Genomic DNA, 19,479 nt, shown 5'->3' with positions numbered 1-19,479 from the left:
GCATTAAATTAATAAATTTCACTAACCATTAATTTTTGTTGATTATACCATTAAGCTTATAACTCGGTTGTAAGCAGTGGTTTTTCACCATTGGCTGCACATTAGAATATCCTAAGAAGCTTCTGAAAGCTTCACTCCTTGAACCTCTCCCAAAGCCAGGTTATTCAGATTCTGAGTTTGTGAAGGAGATATAAACTAACCATCATGTTTTCTAAGTCCACAGGAAGTTGGTTATGAGTTCAAGAAGGGGCCCTTCACCTAGTACATGGCCATTATCTTGCTTCCTTCTATTACACCCACACTGCTCTCATTTCAACCTAGAGGCAATTATGTTGTGTGGATAAAGGCAGCATCAGTCCTGCTAAAGACTGAAGGAAGATGCTGAGTAAAGGTAGGGACTAAGGAACAAAAGAAGCAACTCATTGAAATTATTTGAGAGTCACACTTTCTGAATCCCAGGCAAGAGTCTGTCTTGGAAGGTTATTGAGAGCTGGAAAGCAACAGCAAACTTTCATATTCTTTGATTTTGTGAGATGTCTCCAAAGGAGAATTCTCTTAGATAACATTGATTTTGTAAATTCCCAACAGACCAGATGCATATTGAATACAATGGGATTTTCATTTATTTTTTTAAGCCCCAAACTGTAACTTCCTTTGGCTTAAAATACCTTTTGTATCACCAATGAGGAAGTATGAGCATTGTGAATAATATGAACCCTTCCTGGGAATATTGCAAATTCAAGAGCAAAGTTGAGCACATATTTTAAAAATCATTTTCAGCACCTGGCCCAGGAAAGGCAATTCCTATAAAACCTAAAACTTGGAAAGGTAAACATTGCTATATAAATAAAATAAGTCAGAGTTACCTATGCAAGATTATTAAATTAATATTTTGGCAATTATTTTAGCTTGAAATATATTCACAGTATTCATTTGAACCAACATGACATACTGGATGTGAGGTTCTGTCTTAAAGAAAAGATTTTCTCATTCTACAGTATCTGAATAACAAAAATGTATTTTGCATACGTCTAAGGCTATGAGACTACTTTGAGATTAAGGTCTGATAAAAATGTTGATGGTATCAATAAACGCTGTTTAAGTAAGGAAGGTTAGAACATGTTTATTAATGAGTATCTGACAATGTCATCGTCTACTTAAGATGGAGGAAAGGAGATAAGATTAACATTATTCAATCCCTGAATAATGGAGGAGGTAAAACTTGAAAGGATATATACAAACAACATGTATGACATCCATCAATATCAGGGGATTTTATTGACATTAATTATACAGTTCTCTAAGCCCCCCTTAAAGATCTATTTTATGATTAAAGAAAAAAAAGCTGAGGGAAATAGCATCAATGGAGAGAGTAATTAACAAGTGATTCCAAATTCTATGTGCCCTCTCAACTCAGCATACTTAGTCACAAACAGAAAAATCCAACTAAACTGTGACCATGTTCTTGGTTTAGCAATTTGATTAAATTTGAGAGCAAAGTTTCTTTTTCTTCTTTGGTCTAAATTTTCTGCTGCCCTGAACAAAACCCACAAATAAAACAATAATTTCTCCAATTATTGTGTTTTACCAGTTTTTTAGTTACTTTTGTCTGAAGTGAGATAAAAATCATTTTGTTAGTTAATGAAAAAGAGACCAAAAGATTTTTCTCTTTTCGAATTTTGTGTATCCAAAGTTTGAGGCATATGCCTATATTCCTGTAGTTGAGGCTAAAAATGTTGTATGAACTTTATTTTGAGTCTTTTGAATAGTTTGGAACAGCAGAGAGAATGCTCTACTTCTGCTTATACAAAAAAAAAGAAAGAAAACAATTTTCATCAAATACCCAAATAGTAAATATATTTGTCTTCAAGGACAAATCTGTAACGCTGCTGCTGTAGCACAAAGTCAATGACAGATATAACATGAAAGAATGGAGCATGTACATTCCATAGGCACAGAAATATGAATTTCTTCTACTTTTCACGTGCTCAAAATCTCATTCTTCCTTTAATTTTTAAAAACTTATTTCTAGGGACTGGAGAGCTGGCTCGATGATTAGAAGCACTTTTTGTTCTTAACAGAAGAGCTGGGTTTGGTTCCCAGCACCCACATAGAGGCTCACAGCCATTGTGGCTCCAGTTCCAGGGGATCTGACATCCATTTCTGGTGTCTCTGGTCACTGTAGAAGATGATGCACAGACTTACATGTCCACAAAACACCCATACATATAAAATAAAAATAAATACTTTTGTTAATTGAAAATAGATTCTATCATACAATACATCCAACCAGTTTCCCTACCTTTTTTCATTAAAAATAAACCATTTTAAATTGTGTTATATGTGATAGTACATGTCTGGAATCTCAGCATGCAAGAGGTAAAGGCCGAAGTTTGAATCCAGGCTGTCTCAAAAAAAAAGGGCAAAAATTATGAAATGTCAAATCATCTCTTATCCAGCAAGCCATAGAAAAAAACAGGCAGTAGGTAGGCTCTGGTATGTTGTTGTAGATTGCTGGCTTCTGGTTTAAGATATTTTAACTGTATAATTCTAATGGGAAAGCTTTTCACTCGAACAAATGTAAATGGATTCAAGTGTGTGTGTGTGTGTGTGTGTGTGTGTGTGTGTGTGTGTGTGTAAGAGAGAGAGAGACAGAGACAGAGACAGAGAGACTGAGAGACAGAGAGGGAGGCAGACAGACAGTATTTCTTGAACCATGTGAATCTTACCTGACAAGTAAATTTTGTCCTCTGACAGGCTGGCTATAACAGCCTTCAGTGCAGTGCTGAGAGGGTACAGAGGCCAAAAAAGCATCAGGGAAGCTGCAAAATCCCACTCTTCAGACTTCTTAGACATATGTTGTGCCATCTTATAAAATGCTTAAGTGTTCTGCCAACAATATAGTCATATTCTTGTTAACATTGCTCTCCAGACACAAACATTGCAACTTCAGTCATTATATTTAAGTTAGAGATATTCAAAGATTCTTTGTTAGTACAGCTTCAATCAGTAGTGATTCTCAAAACCATTAAGTGTATGGCTGGGGGTGTATCTGACTTGTGGTAGAGCACTTGCCTGGCATTTGCAAGGTACTGGCTTATATTTCTGGAACTGGGAGAAAAGGCCTAAATGCATTAATTAGTTTTTCACCTCTCACATAGGCAGAAATGGAGCTGGGAATAAGGAGTGAACTAAAAAAAAGGCCACTCATGTCTCTAGTACCTGGAAATAACTTGTCATTGAAACTACTAAAATTATAACTAAATGAGTACAGCTATACAATGATATTTGTTTACCTCAATTAAAATTTGAAAGTATACCTAAGAACATAAACAGTATTTAAAAATGGTTCTCAGTATATTATTGACTACCAGGTTAGAAAAATAAACATTGAACTCCTGATGATGGAATTTATAAATATATAGAACTGATTTTGTGATGTTAATATAGAAATTTCAAATAAAATCTGACAAAAGTAAATACAGGATCACATATCAAAATGACTTAAATTGTAGTCCATGGAATACTAGACTTGAATTTGTATGCAGATTGTGTTTTATTAGGTTTTTGAAGTTCCCTGGGCGGCCTGCCTTGCCAGGGCATTTGGAAATAGTAACTATCATAACCAATGAAAAAAAGCATTAAAAATTAAACCAACACAAATCACGTGTATTTACAGTCTTTTGGGAATCATGCCTGAAGATAGCCTCAGACGCTTGCAATGTAATTAAAACATCTTAAGAGTTCAGTTACATATAAAGAATTTATGCTTTTATGCAGGTGGCATGTGTTAATACAAGTGTGTTTTCATATTAAAGATTGTGATTAACGTTCCTTAGAAGAAAATATACGGGTTGTGGCACTCGACGTGTCTATATCCTGATGGCGTTAGAGTGGTGGTATTAGGTGTCAGGGCTGCAAACACAGTTCCTGAATGTCGCTCTGAATGTTGTAGAATGAAACAAGCCAGATCTGTGTTTGCCTTGAAAGGTATCCAGACCTAATATTATACTTTAAAGACATTCTGAAGTATTGACTTCAGAATAAGAGCAAACATTCTTTAAGGCCTGGGAAAACCCAAAAGGAATTACTGAAATCTCCTGTTTCAGGCATACATTTTAATAGTAGTGTTCAATGACAAGTCATTAATTCCCAGCAATCCGACTCTTAGGTACAGGTCTCCAAAGCCTGAAATTAGGGGCATTTGTCTGCTTACCTTGCTGTTTGATTGGGTAGAAGTACAAAGCTCATCTGTTAAGTTGGATTTACTATTCTCTGTTGATGTCCACATCAATGCCTCAATGCTCATATCAAAATTGGTGTAGAAATCAGCTGTCTCAACATAGATTGCTAAATTATTGACTCAAATAAACCCCACTAAGTATGCTCCACAATATAGGTTAACTATGGCTCCATGAAAATGCATTACAAATGCATGCATTAAAAACTAAAATGATAGGAAAAATCAATGCATAAAGAAGATATGACACGTATCTTTTACAATTTTATCTTTCAAAATTTGGCCTGCATTATTTTTTTAGTTAGTATTAAAAGATTTAATCTAACTGCTTGCATGCATGCCATTAAAAGAACCATCCTGAACTGTTTGTATTCCTCTGTGATGGTAGTGGTAGGCAGCTAGCATTTGGATGCATGGAGTAGTAGCTCACTCACTAAAACTTTATGGCATTAGTAAGCTTGTTTGCACTATAATGAAATACACCAGGCAGCTAACATTTTATGAAGAGAAAAGCTTTCCTGATTTTTCTTTTTATTTTTTTTTTAAGACAGCAGCTCTCTGTGTAGCCTAGTCTGGCATGAACTCACAATCTTCCTGCCTCTCTGCTTCCTGGCTGCTAGTGAAGGAAAGGTCTCTTTAGTTCATATTCTCAGGAATCACGGTCATGGTACCTGCATAGACTGAATTCTGCTGAAGGACTCTTCACAATGGTAGACGGCAATGGTGGAAGTGAACGCTGGAGTAAGGAATCACATCTTGAACTGAGAGACAGAGTGAATCGGGGGAGTCCAGACTCAGCCTTTTATATCAGGCCTCTTAGAGAGTCTCCGATGATTCTCATGAAAACCACTTTCCCACGGTGTGTTACCCAATGATCACTCACAAAGCCCTAGCCATGAAAGTGCTATCTACAACTTTCCAGTAGCATTCCCCTAGAGGCCACATCTTTAATTACAAGTGGACCCTTGTGGATCCATCAAACCATACCCAAACCATAGCACTCGACTTCCTCAACAACTATTAGCACATCCTTTCCTCTTACAGAATTAACAGTACTGTGAAAAACTCACCCAAGGATGACATTATGAATTAACCCTAGAAACAACTTATTTGGGTCTATGATAGAATTTGAAATAAATGTGGCAATGATTTACTACATTAGATTTCAGAAAGGATGTCTAATGAATATTCAGTTTTTCATGCCAAATGTTCCCATGTGTTTATTAGAAGGTGTATGGTGGGAAGGAATAAGCAGAGACAAGTGTAAAGTAGGTACTTTGATGTACACTATGGTTTTGTTTTGCTTTTCTTTTCAGGAGTGATTATTTCCTGATATGTACAAGCATATCACATGGAAGAGCATGTCTGTGCCCAGGCTGAGAATCAAGCTGGGATCCACAGAATACTGTTGATGGCAGAAGCATAGTGAGAGAGTTCATTCTTAACAAAAACTTGCCTATTTAGATTAGAAAGTAAAGAAGGCTTCATAAATAATTTGGCACCAACTAGTAACATTAGCATTCACTGAGAATTAGCACACAGACTCTGTGTGTGTGTACCTAAGATGAGAATAGTGACATTAGTACAATATCATGATACTATTGAAGAAATTGCACTTGGTATTTCTAGGAAATGTAATCTGGGGTAGAATATAGTCTTATCGATACATACTAGTACACTAAAAATCTATTGGAGAAATATTTTGTGTAATGAAGGGAAATACTTTTTAGTTTGATGCTGGTGGGTTACAAATTTAGCTTTTATAATACTCAGAAAAGTTCAAAGTTGAACTCAAGTTCTTTATTCCATGTAACCAACAATTATAGACCACTGTTTGTACTGGATTTCTCTTGGAGGGTTTCATACATTTCCTCCTGGTTGTACCTTAGCAGGTTCATGAGGATAATGAGTCACAGAGAGGTAAAGGACTGCTTGGAGGTCTTAGAGCTAGTATCTGAATCCACACACTAGGCTTCATGTGATTAATCATTATGCTTCTAGGAGCACAATGTCTACAGGTCTCACTGATGTTGAATTTTCCTTGAATTGTTGTGAGTTCTGTCAAGTTAAGCTAGTCAACCATAAACAAAAAGTAGCTTTTTGTATTTTGTCTGCAGAGAATTTTTCCTGAGGCCCGTGTGCCTATGTCTGCATTCTTACACAAAAGATTGGAGACAAAGATTAGTGTTTGACATAAGGGGTGTGTGTGTGTGTGTGTGTGTGTGTGTGTGTGTGTGTGTGTGTGTACATATTAATAGGCCAGAAAATGGTGACATGTTAGTGTTTATATTGTAGAGTCTGTACCAAGTTTTTACAACAACAGTTATAGGTCAAATCTCACTTACTACCTGTTTTGTAAATAAAGTTTTATTAGAGCACAATAGTATGGTGTTCACTCATTTTCATACTCTCTGTCTGTGACTGTTTTTATGATGAAACAGCAACAGAACTGAATCAGTGTTACAGACCAACTAAGACCAAAACAATCTAATAGTTCTATGCGGCTCTTTACTGAAAAGGTCTTTTTTGAGAGTATAGTACCACTGTCCAATATTATTAATCACTAGCTTTGTGTTGCTGTGGTGCACTTAAAATATGACTGACAGGTATGAGTTAAGATTCTAAAGACTTACCAAAAAGAAAGAAAAAAAGAGTATTAAATACTGCATCAATGCTTACATATTGGTGATATTTTGAAACGATGTCATTAAGTTTAGTTTTACTTATTTCTACCTTTAAAGCAGTAACTACTAGAAAATTTTATATGTGAGTGAAATGTGTCTCACATTAGATTTTTGCTAACAGTGCCAGTCTAAAACCTAGAATTTGGATGTGACCTGTAGAAACAGAGAGCTAGACATTAGTCTAGGAAGGAGAGATGAATGGCAAATATCTTTCTAAAGCAATGAACTGTCAACTCAACCATCGTCATCATTCCTCATCAAATACTCAGAATGTGTCAGGATGTCCATAGAGACAATTGTAGTTGAGTTCTCCCAAAAGCAGACTCTGAATGGGAGTTTGAACTGGGAGATGATCCAAAAAGCACAGGGAAGGAAGAAGAAAGAGGGCATGTTAGTGAGCAAGCTATTGCTATGGATCCACACATTCCTACCGGCTGAAGCCCTAGGGGAGCTTTTATAGTCTGAGGCTCAGAGCGATCTCATCCAGAAAATGAGGGAGCTGTACCATTTGTCTACTAATTGCAAGTTCTTTGTGGTAGATAACTAATTCTAGGGGCACCAGCTTCTCTTGAGTTTCCCCAGAACTGTAATCTGCCTTTCCTGGGTCCAGAAACAACCCTGGGGCAGAGGATCACAGGTGCATGCATGAAAAAAAAAGCCATCAGCAAACTTGAGAATAATGCTTGCTAAAGGCATAAATTTGAGCTCTCTAGTATCTTGCTGTGAGAACAGGCTGAATGGTCTTTTTCCTTCAGTCAACAATTGTGTAGCTTACTGGTATATAGGTTCCTTTTCTCATATGACCTTAGTGATAGCATAAATATAGGTGGGTTGACCATTATCCTCATGTTATGTATAGGAAATTAAGCCAAAGATATATCCACTGATTTGCCAATTTGGAATGGCATCCCACATCTCTTCATGATCATAAATGGTCACCTATACTTCTGGCTTCTCTAAAGCTTGGCTTGACAAGAACATGAAAAAAATATTAGTTATTTTAAGGTGACAACAGAAAACTAAAGCTATTTTTTGTGTTGTGTAGACTCTTAGAAATACATAAGAGGGGTTAGGGTTGGGGATTTAGCTCAGTGGTAGAGCGATTGCCTAGCAAGCACAAGGCCCTGGGTTCAGTCCTCAGCTTGATGACCTTGAACTACTCATCCTCTGCCTTCACCTCAAGTGATGTAGTTCCAAGACTTCAACATTGAAAAGTGTTATCATTTTTTTTCCCACAAAGCACATTCAAAATTAGGAAGTTAAAGAGCTGCCCTTGCCACCACACAGGATATTAGTGACAGAGTTAAATTCCAGAAAACCTTAGTGGAAGTTTGTGAATGTGTGGCTTAGTGAAGATGGGATTTTGTTACTGTCCCATTGCCCATGTTCTCTTCAAAAGTGTTGTCAGCCCCTTTGGTACTACTTGGAAACAAATCTCTTTCCCAGTTTAATTTCTCCTTATTATATTTCTAACTACCTCAGTAATTCTTTGTGGACCTCAACAACACTTATAGTATTTAAATTTGAATAACCCCAAAGGATCTGGATAGGTCAAAGTGCTTAAACTGCAGGCTTTAGTCTTTGTATCAGTTGATTAAAAACAGATTTTATGCATGAAGTATACTTAATAACAGGAGGGGAAAGCAAGCAGATGTTTGTGAAATCTGAATGTGTTGGACTGCATTTATTTGGCTCTGTTTATGACCAGATTTAGAAAAGTCGTACCTGTGACAATTGAACTCTAAATGGTTAGATGATGTATTTCCCTAGAAATTTCCTGCTATGAATGGTCAGCCACGAAGAAAAGTAAAAGAATTCTCTAAGATTAACACACCAAAAGAAGCTGACGATTTCCTCTTACTATAGTCATATCTAAACCAAGGACACTTGAGCAATGGAAAGTCTCAGTCTCAGTCTCTGACTCTGTATTCATTTACTCCAAACAATAGAAACACTCTCTGTGTGTGTACACAACTGTGCTCATGTGAGTGTGTGGGAGGGAAGATTGGTTTGAAAACAATCAGGTTTCATCTAAACTGCTCTTGTACTCATTCTCTAAAGTACCTTCCAGTATATATATCCAAGCTTAAGCACGAGAGGGACCATATCAAGGTCAAGGTCAAGAAATGGAATGAGGGGAATAGTGGAGACTGAAGCTGGACTGCTCCCAAGAAGTAAGGATGAAGTAGAACAGTGGGAATATAGGGAACACTTAAGGGAGTGGAGACTTCTTGTGGCAAAAGCCTCCAACAGTAGAAAGAAAAGATTCCTCATGCATATACTTGGCTCACACTACACTTTACACCTTCTCTGGAATTGAAGCCAGACGTGGAAGTGACATGGAAGGAAACAAGGCACTGAGCCAAAGCAGGATTTGTGCCTCACTTGCACATGAGTATCTTATGGGAGAGTACCTAACCTCAGATGTGCACCTCCCCTGGCTAGGCTACATCAATACCCAAATCACAACATGGGCAGTAAAGTTCACAGCAGATGAACTGTCAGACAAAAATTACAAGACACAAGCTAAACTCAGATCCTCGGGTAACACTAAGCAAACACCAGGAAATGTGGATCTTCTCTTTCTCAGAAGAGTTTAATAATAAGTGTGTTTAGCTCTTTTGGAATTATGAGGGGAGTTGCATTCTTGGAACAGGAACAGAAAGTCTTTTTAACAAGTAAAGAGATATGTGATAAAGAACCTACTGGAAACAAAAATGTGCTCATTATAAAAATAATCATGTAAGCTTGGTATGGTGGTTTACACCTGTAGTCCAAGCACCTGGGATGCTAAGTCAGGGCCAGGGTGCAGGGAGGAGAGTTTGAAAAGAGCTGAGGCTACAAAGCAAGACTATTTCAAACAAACAACAAAAATCCCCAAACCTAAGCAATAAGATAAATTCCAGATTAATAAATTTAATTATTAAAAATATAACCAGAGATTACTGCTTCTGGAACACTCATATTAAAAATAAGATGAAAATAATTTTCATCCTTACCATACCTTTATAAGGTGAAAAGTTTAGGAAAGGAAAACAAGCTTTTTTAAAAAATAAATTGTAGAGTGAATGTATGTTTTTGTTGTTGCTTCTTTTTCTTTTGTTTGGACAGAATCCAGGTCATTGCTAGGCAAGTGCTTTACCACAGGGCCATACCCACAATCCCCATGTCTTATTTACTAGATGGCATTATAAATCTGCTGAAGTCTGATATTTTGTTCATGGAATTTTCCTTCATTTTATGTTTTTGCTATGTTTCATTACTTTCATTCCTCTTTGGTCTTGTCATATGATTCATGCTTATGGAGGAGTTTTCTACATTGTCAGGTCCACCTTTGTCTCATCTAAAAAGGTGACACAGTTGTCCAACAAAAACTCCATGTCTGTGATTCTATCCTCAGTTGAATGATTTCATCATCTTGGATACCTCCAAGCAGCCATCAACTCTCCCCACCCTTCATTTCTGGCTTTCTCTCCCAGTTACACAGCCATCGCCCTGTGAACAGGAAATAGGGGTTGTTATTTTTATATCCCTAGTGTCTCTCTCAGTCTCTGACATTTACTAAAATGTTAATTGTTTGTTTATGAATGGATAATAAGTGAATGGACAGTATAAATGAGGAACACATGGAATAAAGAAGAATGGAGAAATTTTAATGACTCATTCAGAGCAAAAGGTTATTGTGGTAAAAAATGTGATTAAATATTTATTCCAGGAAACTTTAAATTTGATGCTCTTAAGGAATAGACATATATTAAGATGCATAATGTTGTGAATATAGTGTTCAAGGACATGTGATCTTGCACAAATAGAGAGAAAAATGGAAACACAAAGAATAAGATATATTATGACTGGGAAGTATGACATATTTGTGTGTCATATGTGTGACAAGAACTCCTAGCAAATACTATAAATGGCTATATTTAACCATAGCTGGTCAATTCAAACCTGCTTTTAAGAAATTAACTTCATCCAAACCATAAATTGGTAAATTTCAAGACTTGAAAATTAAGCTATATGGTAAGGGAATATATTCTTGATATTACTACTATTTCTGACTCAGACAAAGGAATAAATATTGAACTATGTACTTTCTCCCAAGTTCAGGATCTATCAAGAACTTATTGATAATTATCCAATTAAATATAAACGAGTTAACACAATAATCATTAATAAAATATAAATATTATAAATAAAAATATGTATCCATTATTTTTCTAAGGATGAATAATTTTGTACATACTAAAAAATTATGCAGAATAACATTTCTTTCTTCTTTTTAAACAGCAAAACTTGGAGAGCAATCTCACCAATCTCATTAAGAGGAATACAGAACTGGAGACCCTTTTGGCTAAACTCATCCAAACCTGTCAACATGTTGAAGTGAGTATCTACCACCTACCCCCATGGTTTATTTCAGATGAAAAGTGCTAGCTTGGACATATTCTATCCACTCAAAAACTTCAAAGGGGAAATCTTTCTTGGGGCTGGAGAGATGGCTCAAATCTTTTTTTTTTTTCTTGTTTTTTCAAGAAAGAGTTTCTTTGTGTAATTGTCCTGGCTGACCTAGAACTCAATTTGTAGCCCAGGCTGGCCTCAAACTCACAGAAATCTGTCTGTCTCTGCCTCCTGAGTGCTGGGATTAAAGGCGTGCATCACCACCACCACCACCACCACCACCACCCAGCTCCCTAAGAACAATTGCCAAGTCAGGTGGCTTATAGTCTCATAACTCCAGCTCAAGGGATCTGATACCCTCTTTTGGCCTGCACAAGTACCCTCACACATGCACACCCACACACTCATACACGCACACAAAAATACAAATATTAATACTAAAATAAATGTTTTACAGAGAAAAATCTTTTAAAATCTTTTTAAATATTTTACAGAAACCAAACATATGCAACTGATGAAATTGGAAAGAACTAGAAGCTTAGAGACTTTTTCTACAGCCAGGGCTGCTGAATCCCCATCCCTTTATAGCTCCCTCTTGATTGAATATTATATGTCATTCCTAATACTGTAGATTCAAATCACCCTCACAAAGAATACCCCTCCAAAGCACAGTTTAGAAGGTGTTTTGTAAGTTTACTAGGGCTGCCATAACAAAGCGCTATATTCTTAAAAATCATAAACAATGTAAGTTTATTGGCTCATAGTTCTGGATGGCAGAAGTTTGAATTGCAGATGTCAGCAGGACTGTTCTATCTGTAGGCTCTATGAGAGGTCATTCCTGCTTCTTCCCATCTTCCACTGGTTCGAACTGCAGTGATCCAGTCTATACCACTATTGTCACATGCCATTCTCTCTATGCATCTCAGAGCTTGTGTCCAACTTTATATAATCAAGCCACTAAGGTAGGACCCATCCTACTCTATTATGGCATTGGCACAGAGAGTATTTCCAAACAAGGCCCCATTCAACATGTAATTTTACATAGTTTGTCCCACTACAGGTCTATACTATATTCTGCTTAGCTGTCAGGTAAGTGTCTGTGAAAACCCACCATGGCAACACTAACAGAACCTTTAGTGATTCTACAATGCATAAGGCAAAATTGAAAGCCAATGACTTAACCCATCTTTTTCCATGCCCTAACTCATACACCCAAATGAAAGCTTTCAAGCTATCTGGTCTTTAACCTAACAAAACTCTCTGCATGGTAGATCAACTGCCACCTGATATCTATATGTCCAAGTCCTTCTTATCTGTCCTTCAGTCACAAGTTGAGGGCCAATTCAGTTGTGAATATTTGTCTTGATTTCTGTACCAAAGTCACGTTACTTTTCTCCAAGTCACAATATTTTATCAATAATTCTTGAATGAGTTTTTATCAGTATTTTGCATATTGGTTCAATCTTTTGCCAAACATAAAAAGATGAAGTTTATATGATTTTAAATTATTTGAAGTACTTGGAATAGGAAATTGAAGACTTGGCATAGAGGTTACCAGGTATTTGGATGGGGAAAAATAAAGAGAGGTTTACTACTCTCAAAATAATGATATTTTGTAGTCATTTTTATCTTCTCTAATCAGTAATAGTAAAATGCATGGCCTTATGTGCCAAGAACTATGAAAGCAGATTCACAATATAGTAGAAAGAATAATAAAGATCATAACATATTAGATGCCTGAAGAGTCATATAATAGCACAACTAAAAAAAACAGCACAGCTCAGGTCGAGAGAAAGCCCGAACTGACCTACTCAGGTGATAGGATGGCCAAACACCCTAATAGTTGTGCCAGAAACCCCATCCAATGACTGAGGGAACTGGATGCAGAGATCCACGGCCAGGCCCCAGGTGGACCTCCAGGAGTTCAACTGGTGAGAAAGAGGAGGGCTTGTATGAGCGAAAATTGTTGAGACCATGATTTAAAAAAGCACCGGGACAAATAGCCAAACGAATGGAAACACATGAACTATGAACCAATAGCTGAGGAGCCCCCAACTGGATCAGGCCCTCTGGATAAGTGAGACAGTTCATTGGCTTGATCTGTTTGGTAGGCATCCAAGCAGTGGGACCAGGTCCTGTCCTCAGTGCATGACCTGGCTGTTTGGAACCTGGGGCTTATGCAGGGACGCTTGGCTCACCCTGGGAGGAGGGGACTGGACCTGCCTGGACTGAATCTACCAGGTTGAACTCAGTCCTCAGGTGAGTCTTTGCCCTGGAGGAGATGGGAATGGAGAATGGGCTCGGGGGAAGGTGGAGGGGGGGCGGGAGGGGGGAGAAGAAGGGAATCTGTGGCTGATATGTAAAATTAAATTAAATTATAAAATAAAAAAATTATAAAAAAACCCAGCACAGCAGCCAATCAGATGTTGATCTCATAGAAGGTAGCTTTTTTTTTTTTTTTTTTATTCAAGGAGCCATGTGTTTCTCAGCACATCAGAAACAATGCAGCTATAACTTTAAATCAATGATGGGATACAGGTAAACTATTAGCTTTTGTTTTCATTCCTACTGGCACATAAAATATAAATTATACACTTGCTGTATTCTAGATTGGTGATTGTGTTATCAGGAGGAAAACTCTTTTGAAAATGATATAATATAATGTCATAAAACAAAAGCCAATACATCGGAGTTGGACAAGACAAACAAACAGAAAGGGAAAGAGCCCAAGAGAAGGCACAGGAATCAGAGACCCACTCATGAGTCCCATAAAATACACTAAACTGGAGTCCGAGATATATCTATACACACACACACAGAGGACCTGATGCAGACCTGTGCAGGCCCTGTGCATCCTGCCTCAGTCTCTGAGTTCATAGTTCATACAGGCTTTGATCATATTGATTGAGAGGGTCATGTTTTCTTAGTATTCTCCATGCCCTCTGGCTCTCACACTCTTTCTGCCTCCTCTTCTGTGGGGTTCCCTGAGCTCTGAGGGGAGGGATTTGACAGAGACATTCCATTTAGGGCTGAGTGTTCTAAAGTCTCTCACTCGGTACATATCATCTGGTTGTAGGTCTCTGTATGTGTTCCCATCTGTTGTAGGAGGAAGCTTCTCTGATAATGGCCAAGCAAGACACTAATCTATGAGTATAGCAGAATGTCATTAGGAGTCATTTTATTGCTATATATATTTTTTAGAACAGTAGTATTTGTTTTTACCCTAGGTCCCTGTGCTATCTAGTTTCTGGCTCTTGGTCACACAAGTGGTACTGTGTATGGGTCCTATCTCATGGAGTGGACCTTAAATCAGATGTTGCTTGGTTACTGTGACAAGCTTTGTGCCATCATTGTCCTAGCATATTTTATAGTCAGGACACCATTGTAGATCAAAGGGTTTGTGGCTGGGCTCATGTTTACATTTTTTTTTTGGTAGCATGCAGAGTACCTTTCTGTATCAAAGCTGCTAGAACATAGGGGTGAAGGCTCTATGTAGGCACCAGCTCACCTTCTCCATGCTCAATGAGTTGTATAGGTGTTGTCTTCAGCAATGGGGCCTGAGTATCAATTTGTGGAGAGCAACATTACAGTCTTGGCAACAGCCTGGGTTGTTGGGGGTTGCCATGGGACCTCTTTAGCCAAAAACTTAATTAGATGTAACCCAATTATGGTACTGGAAGCTTCATTTGGTGACAAGAAATGGCCAGTTGGGACTCTGTCTCCCCTATCATTTAGCAATTTGATGCATATTACCTTCATATGTGTATATATTCTAGGAAGCTTCTACTGTATTAATTAGATTTCCATACTGCCCCTCAAATGCCCCTTGATTTTAGCTGTCTCTCCCTGTATTCCCTCCCTCAGAACTTAAATAAGGAAGAAAGAATTGGGGGCTGAAGAAATGGCTTACACATTAAAGTGTTTGAATTACAAGCATGAGGACTTGTGTTTGATCAGGAACTTAAGAAAACAAATCGCCAATCAGGGTGGTTCCAAGGATGTGGAGGCAGGTAGATCCTTGGGGCTCACTGACCAGCCAGACTAACCAGTGAGAGACCCTATCCCCCTAAAAAGAGTGGAAGGTGAGATGGTGTCTGAGGAATGACAACAAGATTGTACTTTGGCTTCCACATGCACACCTGTGAATCGTTATACACAGATAAACACAGAGAGAGGAGAAGGCTGCAAGGGAGAGGGAGGAAGGGAAAGAGAGACAGACAGAGACACGGAGCAAAGATAGAAACAGAGACAAATAGACACAAACACACACACACACAGAGAGAGAGAGAGAGAGAGAGAGAGAGAGAGAGACAGACAGACAGACAGACAGACAGACAAACACACACAGAGAGAGAGAGAGAGAGACAGAGAGAGATGGGGAGAGAGAGAGGTATAATTTGCCTGAAATCTTGTGGAGTTTACAGAGGAGTCAAGACCTGAGTTTGTCCTATAGATTTCAAAAGTACTGTCTTAAAAAACATCCCAGGAATTGGAACTGTCAGCTTTTTTAATGGCATTCAATGATGTTTATGATGGTATATTCTTCAGCACAATAAAGGTAAGCTTTCAAATACTCTCAGCTCAAAAGCATCTTTATTATGCAAACATTGGAGATTTAGTGTAATGCTTAAAATATTTTGTGTTCATAAAGACTGTGCTTTTCCTTACAAGAACCCTCTTTATGACTGGAAATTTAAAATTGGTTACTGAGAAGCAAGAATGTTGGCAAAATTTTCAAGCTCCAACTTTGCTATGTGTGCTCTGCAGTAGTGTTCAGGGGTGAGAAGTGGGGTGTTTACCTTTCCTGAACCATCCTTTCTAGTGCTCATTATAGTAGTGCTGTTAAGAATGGTATAATAGATAAAGGAAAGATATAGAACAGAGCAACATGGAAGTCGAAAGGATTAGCACCTGGGCTCATGTCATATATTCCTTCCTTTAATCACTAAATCATCATCCTGCCTGTCTTTTATGCTGTTAGATGCAGATTAGAGTGTGAAGGCAACAGCATCAGCAACAGCAGGTTGCAGAACCTTGACCTTTCTATCCTACTGAAACTGAATCTGTTGGGCCTTATTGATTAAATAATATGGGAAATAATAGTGAAGAAGCATAATGTTTTAATTATTGCAGAGCAAAGTGAATATATATTATTGTATGAATGAATGGATGAACAAAATAGCATGATCCATGTGCCATATTTTATTTTATGCTGTGATGGCACTTGATGTTTAGGATAACAGGAAAGAATTATTTCTTTTTAGTAGAAAAAAATCACCTGTGCTTATAAATGCTTTATGTATTGGGTGATTATTTCATTCAATTTCAGCTAGTTACTTCTTAAAGCATTAATGTCTGGTTTCCATTATGGCTGGTAATAATTTCAGAACAAATGCCTTGTTCCTAATGCAATGTTAGTATGACTTGAATTTACAGAGTGGTATTCATTGTAGCATGATAAAATTATATTCTATCATGTTCAGTAATTTCAGATGAGAGATATGTTCAAGAAATGGATCACCAGACTATTTATTTTAAGGGATCAGGTGTTATTTTAATTGAGATACTACTTTTTTAAAAAGAGAAATATTACTGAACTACTTGTGGCCAACTTACAAATAGACATAAAATTTAAGAGTATTTATTTCTTCTGCTGCTGCTTTTTAAATCCATTGGAGTGGAAATAAATGCTTATTGTTGACTAAATTTGGAAACCAAGAAATGTATTCTAAATAAAAATTAAATAACCATTTATGAATTATGAACATTGCATTTATCCTAATTATTAATATTCTCAAAAATATTTTTTAAACCAGGCTCCAAGTTTTCCTGTAATAATTGAATGAGTGCATATCTGAATCATCAATGAATAGCTACCAGGATCATAAAAACCCCTTCTGAACAAAAGAGGCTATCATAGCCTGGTAGGGAGCAGCTTTGGAGAGATGGGAAATGGGAAGCATTTATTTCATTGGGCATTTGAGTCTGAAATTGGCTCTTGAAGGTTCAACAGCAAATCATGAAGCATGTAGATTGTGTTGGCTTCACACTTCTAACTAGAAACCCTAATTCATTACAGGACTTGATATTTGTAGTTATTTGGAAAATAATATATTTATCTTCCTGCAAAAGAATCACTCCTCCATGTGAAAAGGCCACAGTATCAAGGGAACTCCAGGAAGGTAGTGGAATGTGCTGGGGACCAGCAAGCTATTCTTTTAAATCAGTACAGTGGAAAAGAATTTCCGGCTTCCCAACCTAGCTTCCTAGACTGTACTTCTTCCTTTTCCCCTTCCTGAAGTTGTCCTTGTATTCAAGTCTGAGTATTCTTGGGGAAAACAACATTCCCATGCTAGCTGGGGCTAAGAAAAACGCTCAGTACAGAGGTGACTCCTCATTGTTGTAAATTCAATCAATAAATTCCTTCTCAGGACTTAGGAGGAAATGCTACATTCTCATAAGCCCACCCCTCATCCTGGGGGTTCACTTTGGCTTTTCTTTAAAAAATTGAAGCCCTTGAAGTTCTGTTTCTCTCCCTATTGTTTTGCCAACCTGTTTTATAAGTGAGGGCAAGCAAATTAAATAGCCTTGTGATTGTGTAAGTGCCGAATCTTTGAAAAATTAGAGAAGAAAGAGTGTAAAGGCCAAGGCTGTTTGGGATTTGGGAGATAGAGACATTGAAAGAGTAACCTCAGAGAGACTCTGACAAGTTCGTGTGAAGTTGACGGCTGGGGCTCTCTAAACGATAGGTTTGAACTGCTCTGCTTTGTTTCTTCCAGGAGAGGATTACAGTAAAAGCTCCCTCAGGTCAAGTTTGGAATTACTGTTATCTAGAGCATAAAACAAGCTTATGAGAAGTGATCAAAATTTGGGTCAGGAACTGGATGTGATCACAGATGTGTACACACACACACACACACACACACACACACACACACACACACACAATTTCAGCACTGGGGGTTCTCAGGCAGGTAGATGGATTGTTCAAGGCCAGCCTGGGCAACATAGTAAAATGCTGATTCCAAACAAAATGGGGGGCGGGAATCAATTTAAATTTAAAAAAAGAACTAGCTGCAGAACTTACTTTTTGTAGATCAAATATGGATTACAGTTCTTATGACCACATTCTCCTACCGATTTTCTTTGAAAAATCAGAAAACCTATTTTACTGCTTAAGAAAATACTTAGAGTCATTACTCTTGTTTTTGTAGCAAATACAACACATTGTAAAAAGAACACTTGGAGAATTGCTGGTGACAGTGACTATCAATCCACACTGAGATAGTAATGGAGAACAAGTAGATAATTGTGACCAGTTGCCATTGTTGTTTCGGGAAGATAGAGGCCCAGCTGACTGTCGTTGTCCAAGGTCTAATCCACCAGCTTGTCAGTGTGCTATCCTTGACTCTTTTGATTAATCTTGCCTTGATTGTAATCACCTTAATTTTTTAAAACTGTGGGGAGGGGTATGTACCTGCTACTGTATCTCTTATATGGATATCAGAGAACAATTTGTGGCAATTGGTTCTCTCCCTCCTCCATGTGGATTCCAAGGATGGAACTCAGGTCTTCAGGTGCGGCAGCAAGTTCCCTTACTAGAAACACCATCTCTCGGGCCTGTAATCAGTCTGCAATCACTTTTAAATTCTCTTTGACTCTTTTGTTTTTCTCCCTTAGTTTTTCCTTCTCTTTTAATGGCAAATTTGTTTCCTTATTGGCCTTCTGTGGATTTGCAATATTGGTATATAGAACACAAGACCTTTTGTGATTGAATTAAGCATTTTTAACTAGATCTCTGCTCCAGTAGTAGACTGTATGAGTTAAGAGGAATGATGGAGATGAATTATCATGAAAGAAGATGGACCTTTTTGCTCTAATTAATTGTGTCATTTTCTATTGTGAAAGTATTCCCTCTTTGTAGAGACATTGGCAATTGCTTCATCCATAGCACTGGACAAAGGCCAGCATCCAAATATATACACACACATAAAAACACATATATAGACACAGAAACACACACACACACACACACACACACACACACACACACACACACGCCTTTTAAGTCTTGTGGACATGTGTGTGATCTGAATGAAGTAGATCTTGCTATGGGCAACTTCAGTATCTAAAGTTGTATACAAATTTTACATCACT

The 19,479-nt window shown here is 37.6% G+C and overlaps 1 protein-coding gene across 5 annotated transcripts in view; it reads left to right on the top strand.

Moving 5' to 3' along the window:
- Nucleotides 1-19,479, top strand: part of Mid1 (midline 1) — a 337,431-nt gene that overhangs the window by 255,487 nt on the left and 62,465 nt on the right. For all 5 annotated transcript variants that reach the window (XM_037199266.1, XM_028885945.2, XM_028885941.2 and 2 more), the window contains one exon: nucleotides 11,212-11,307. In XM_037199266.1, the coding sequence (XP_037055161.1) occupies nucleotides 11,212-11,307 (96 nt within the window). The remainder of the gene's footprint in view (nucleotides 1-11,211; nucleotides 11,308-19,479) is intronic.

The sequence above is a fragment of the Peromyscus leucopus genome, chromosome X (assembly GCF_004664715.2).
Source record: "Peromyscus leucopus breed LL Stock chromosome X, UCI_PerLeu_2.1, whole genome shotgun sequence".
Classification (NCBI taxonomy): domain Eukaryota; kingdom Metazoa; phylum Chordata; class Mammalia; order Rodentia; family Cricetidae; genus Peromyscus; species Peromyscus leucopus.
Note: the sequence above shows the minus strand (reverse complement) of the source record. Positions and strands in the feature narration are given on the sequence as shown.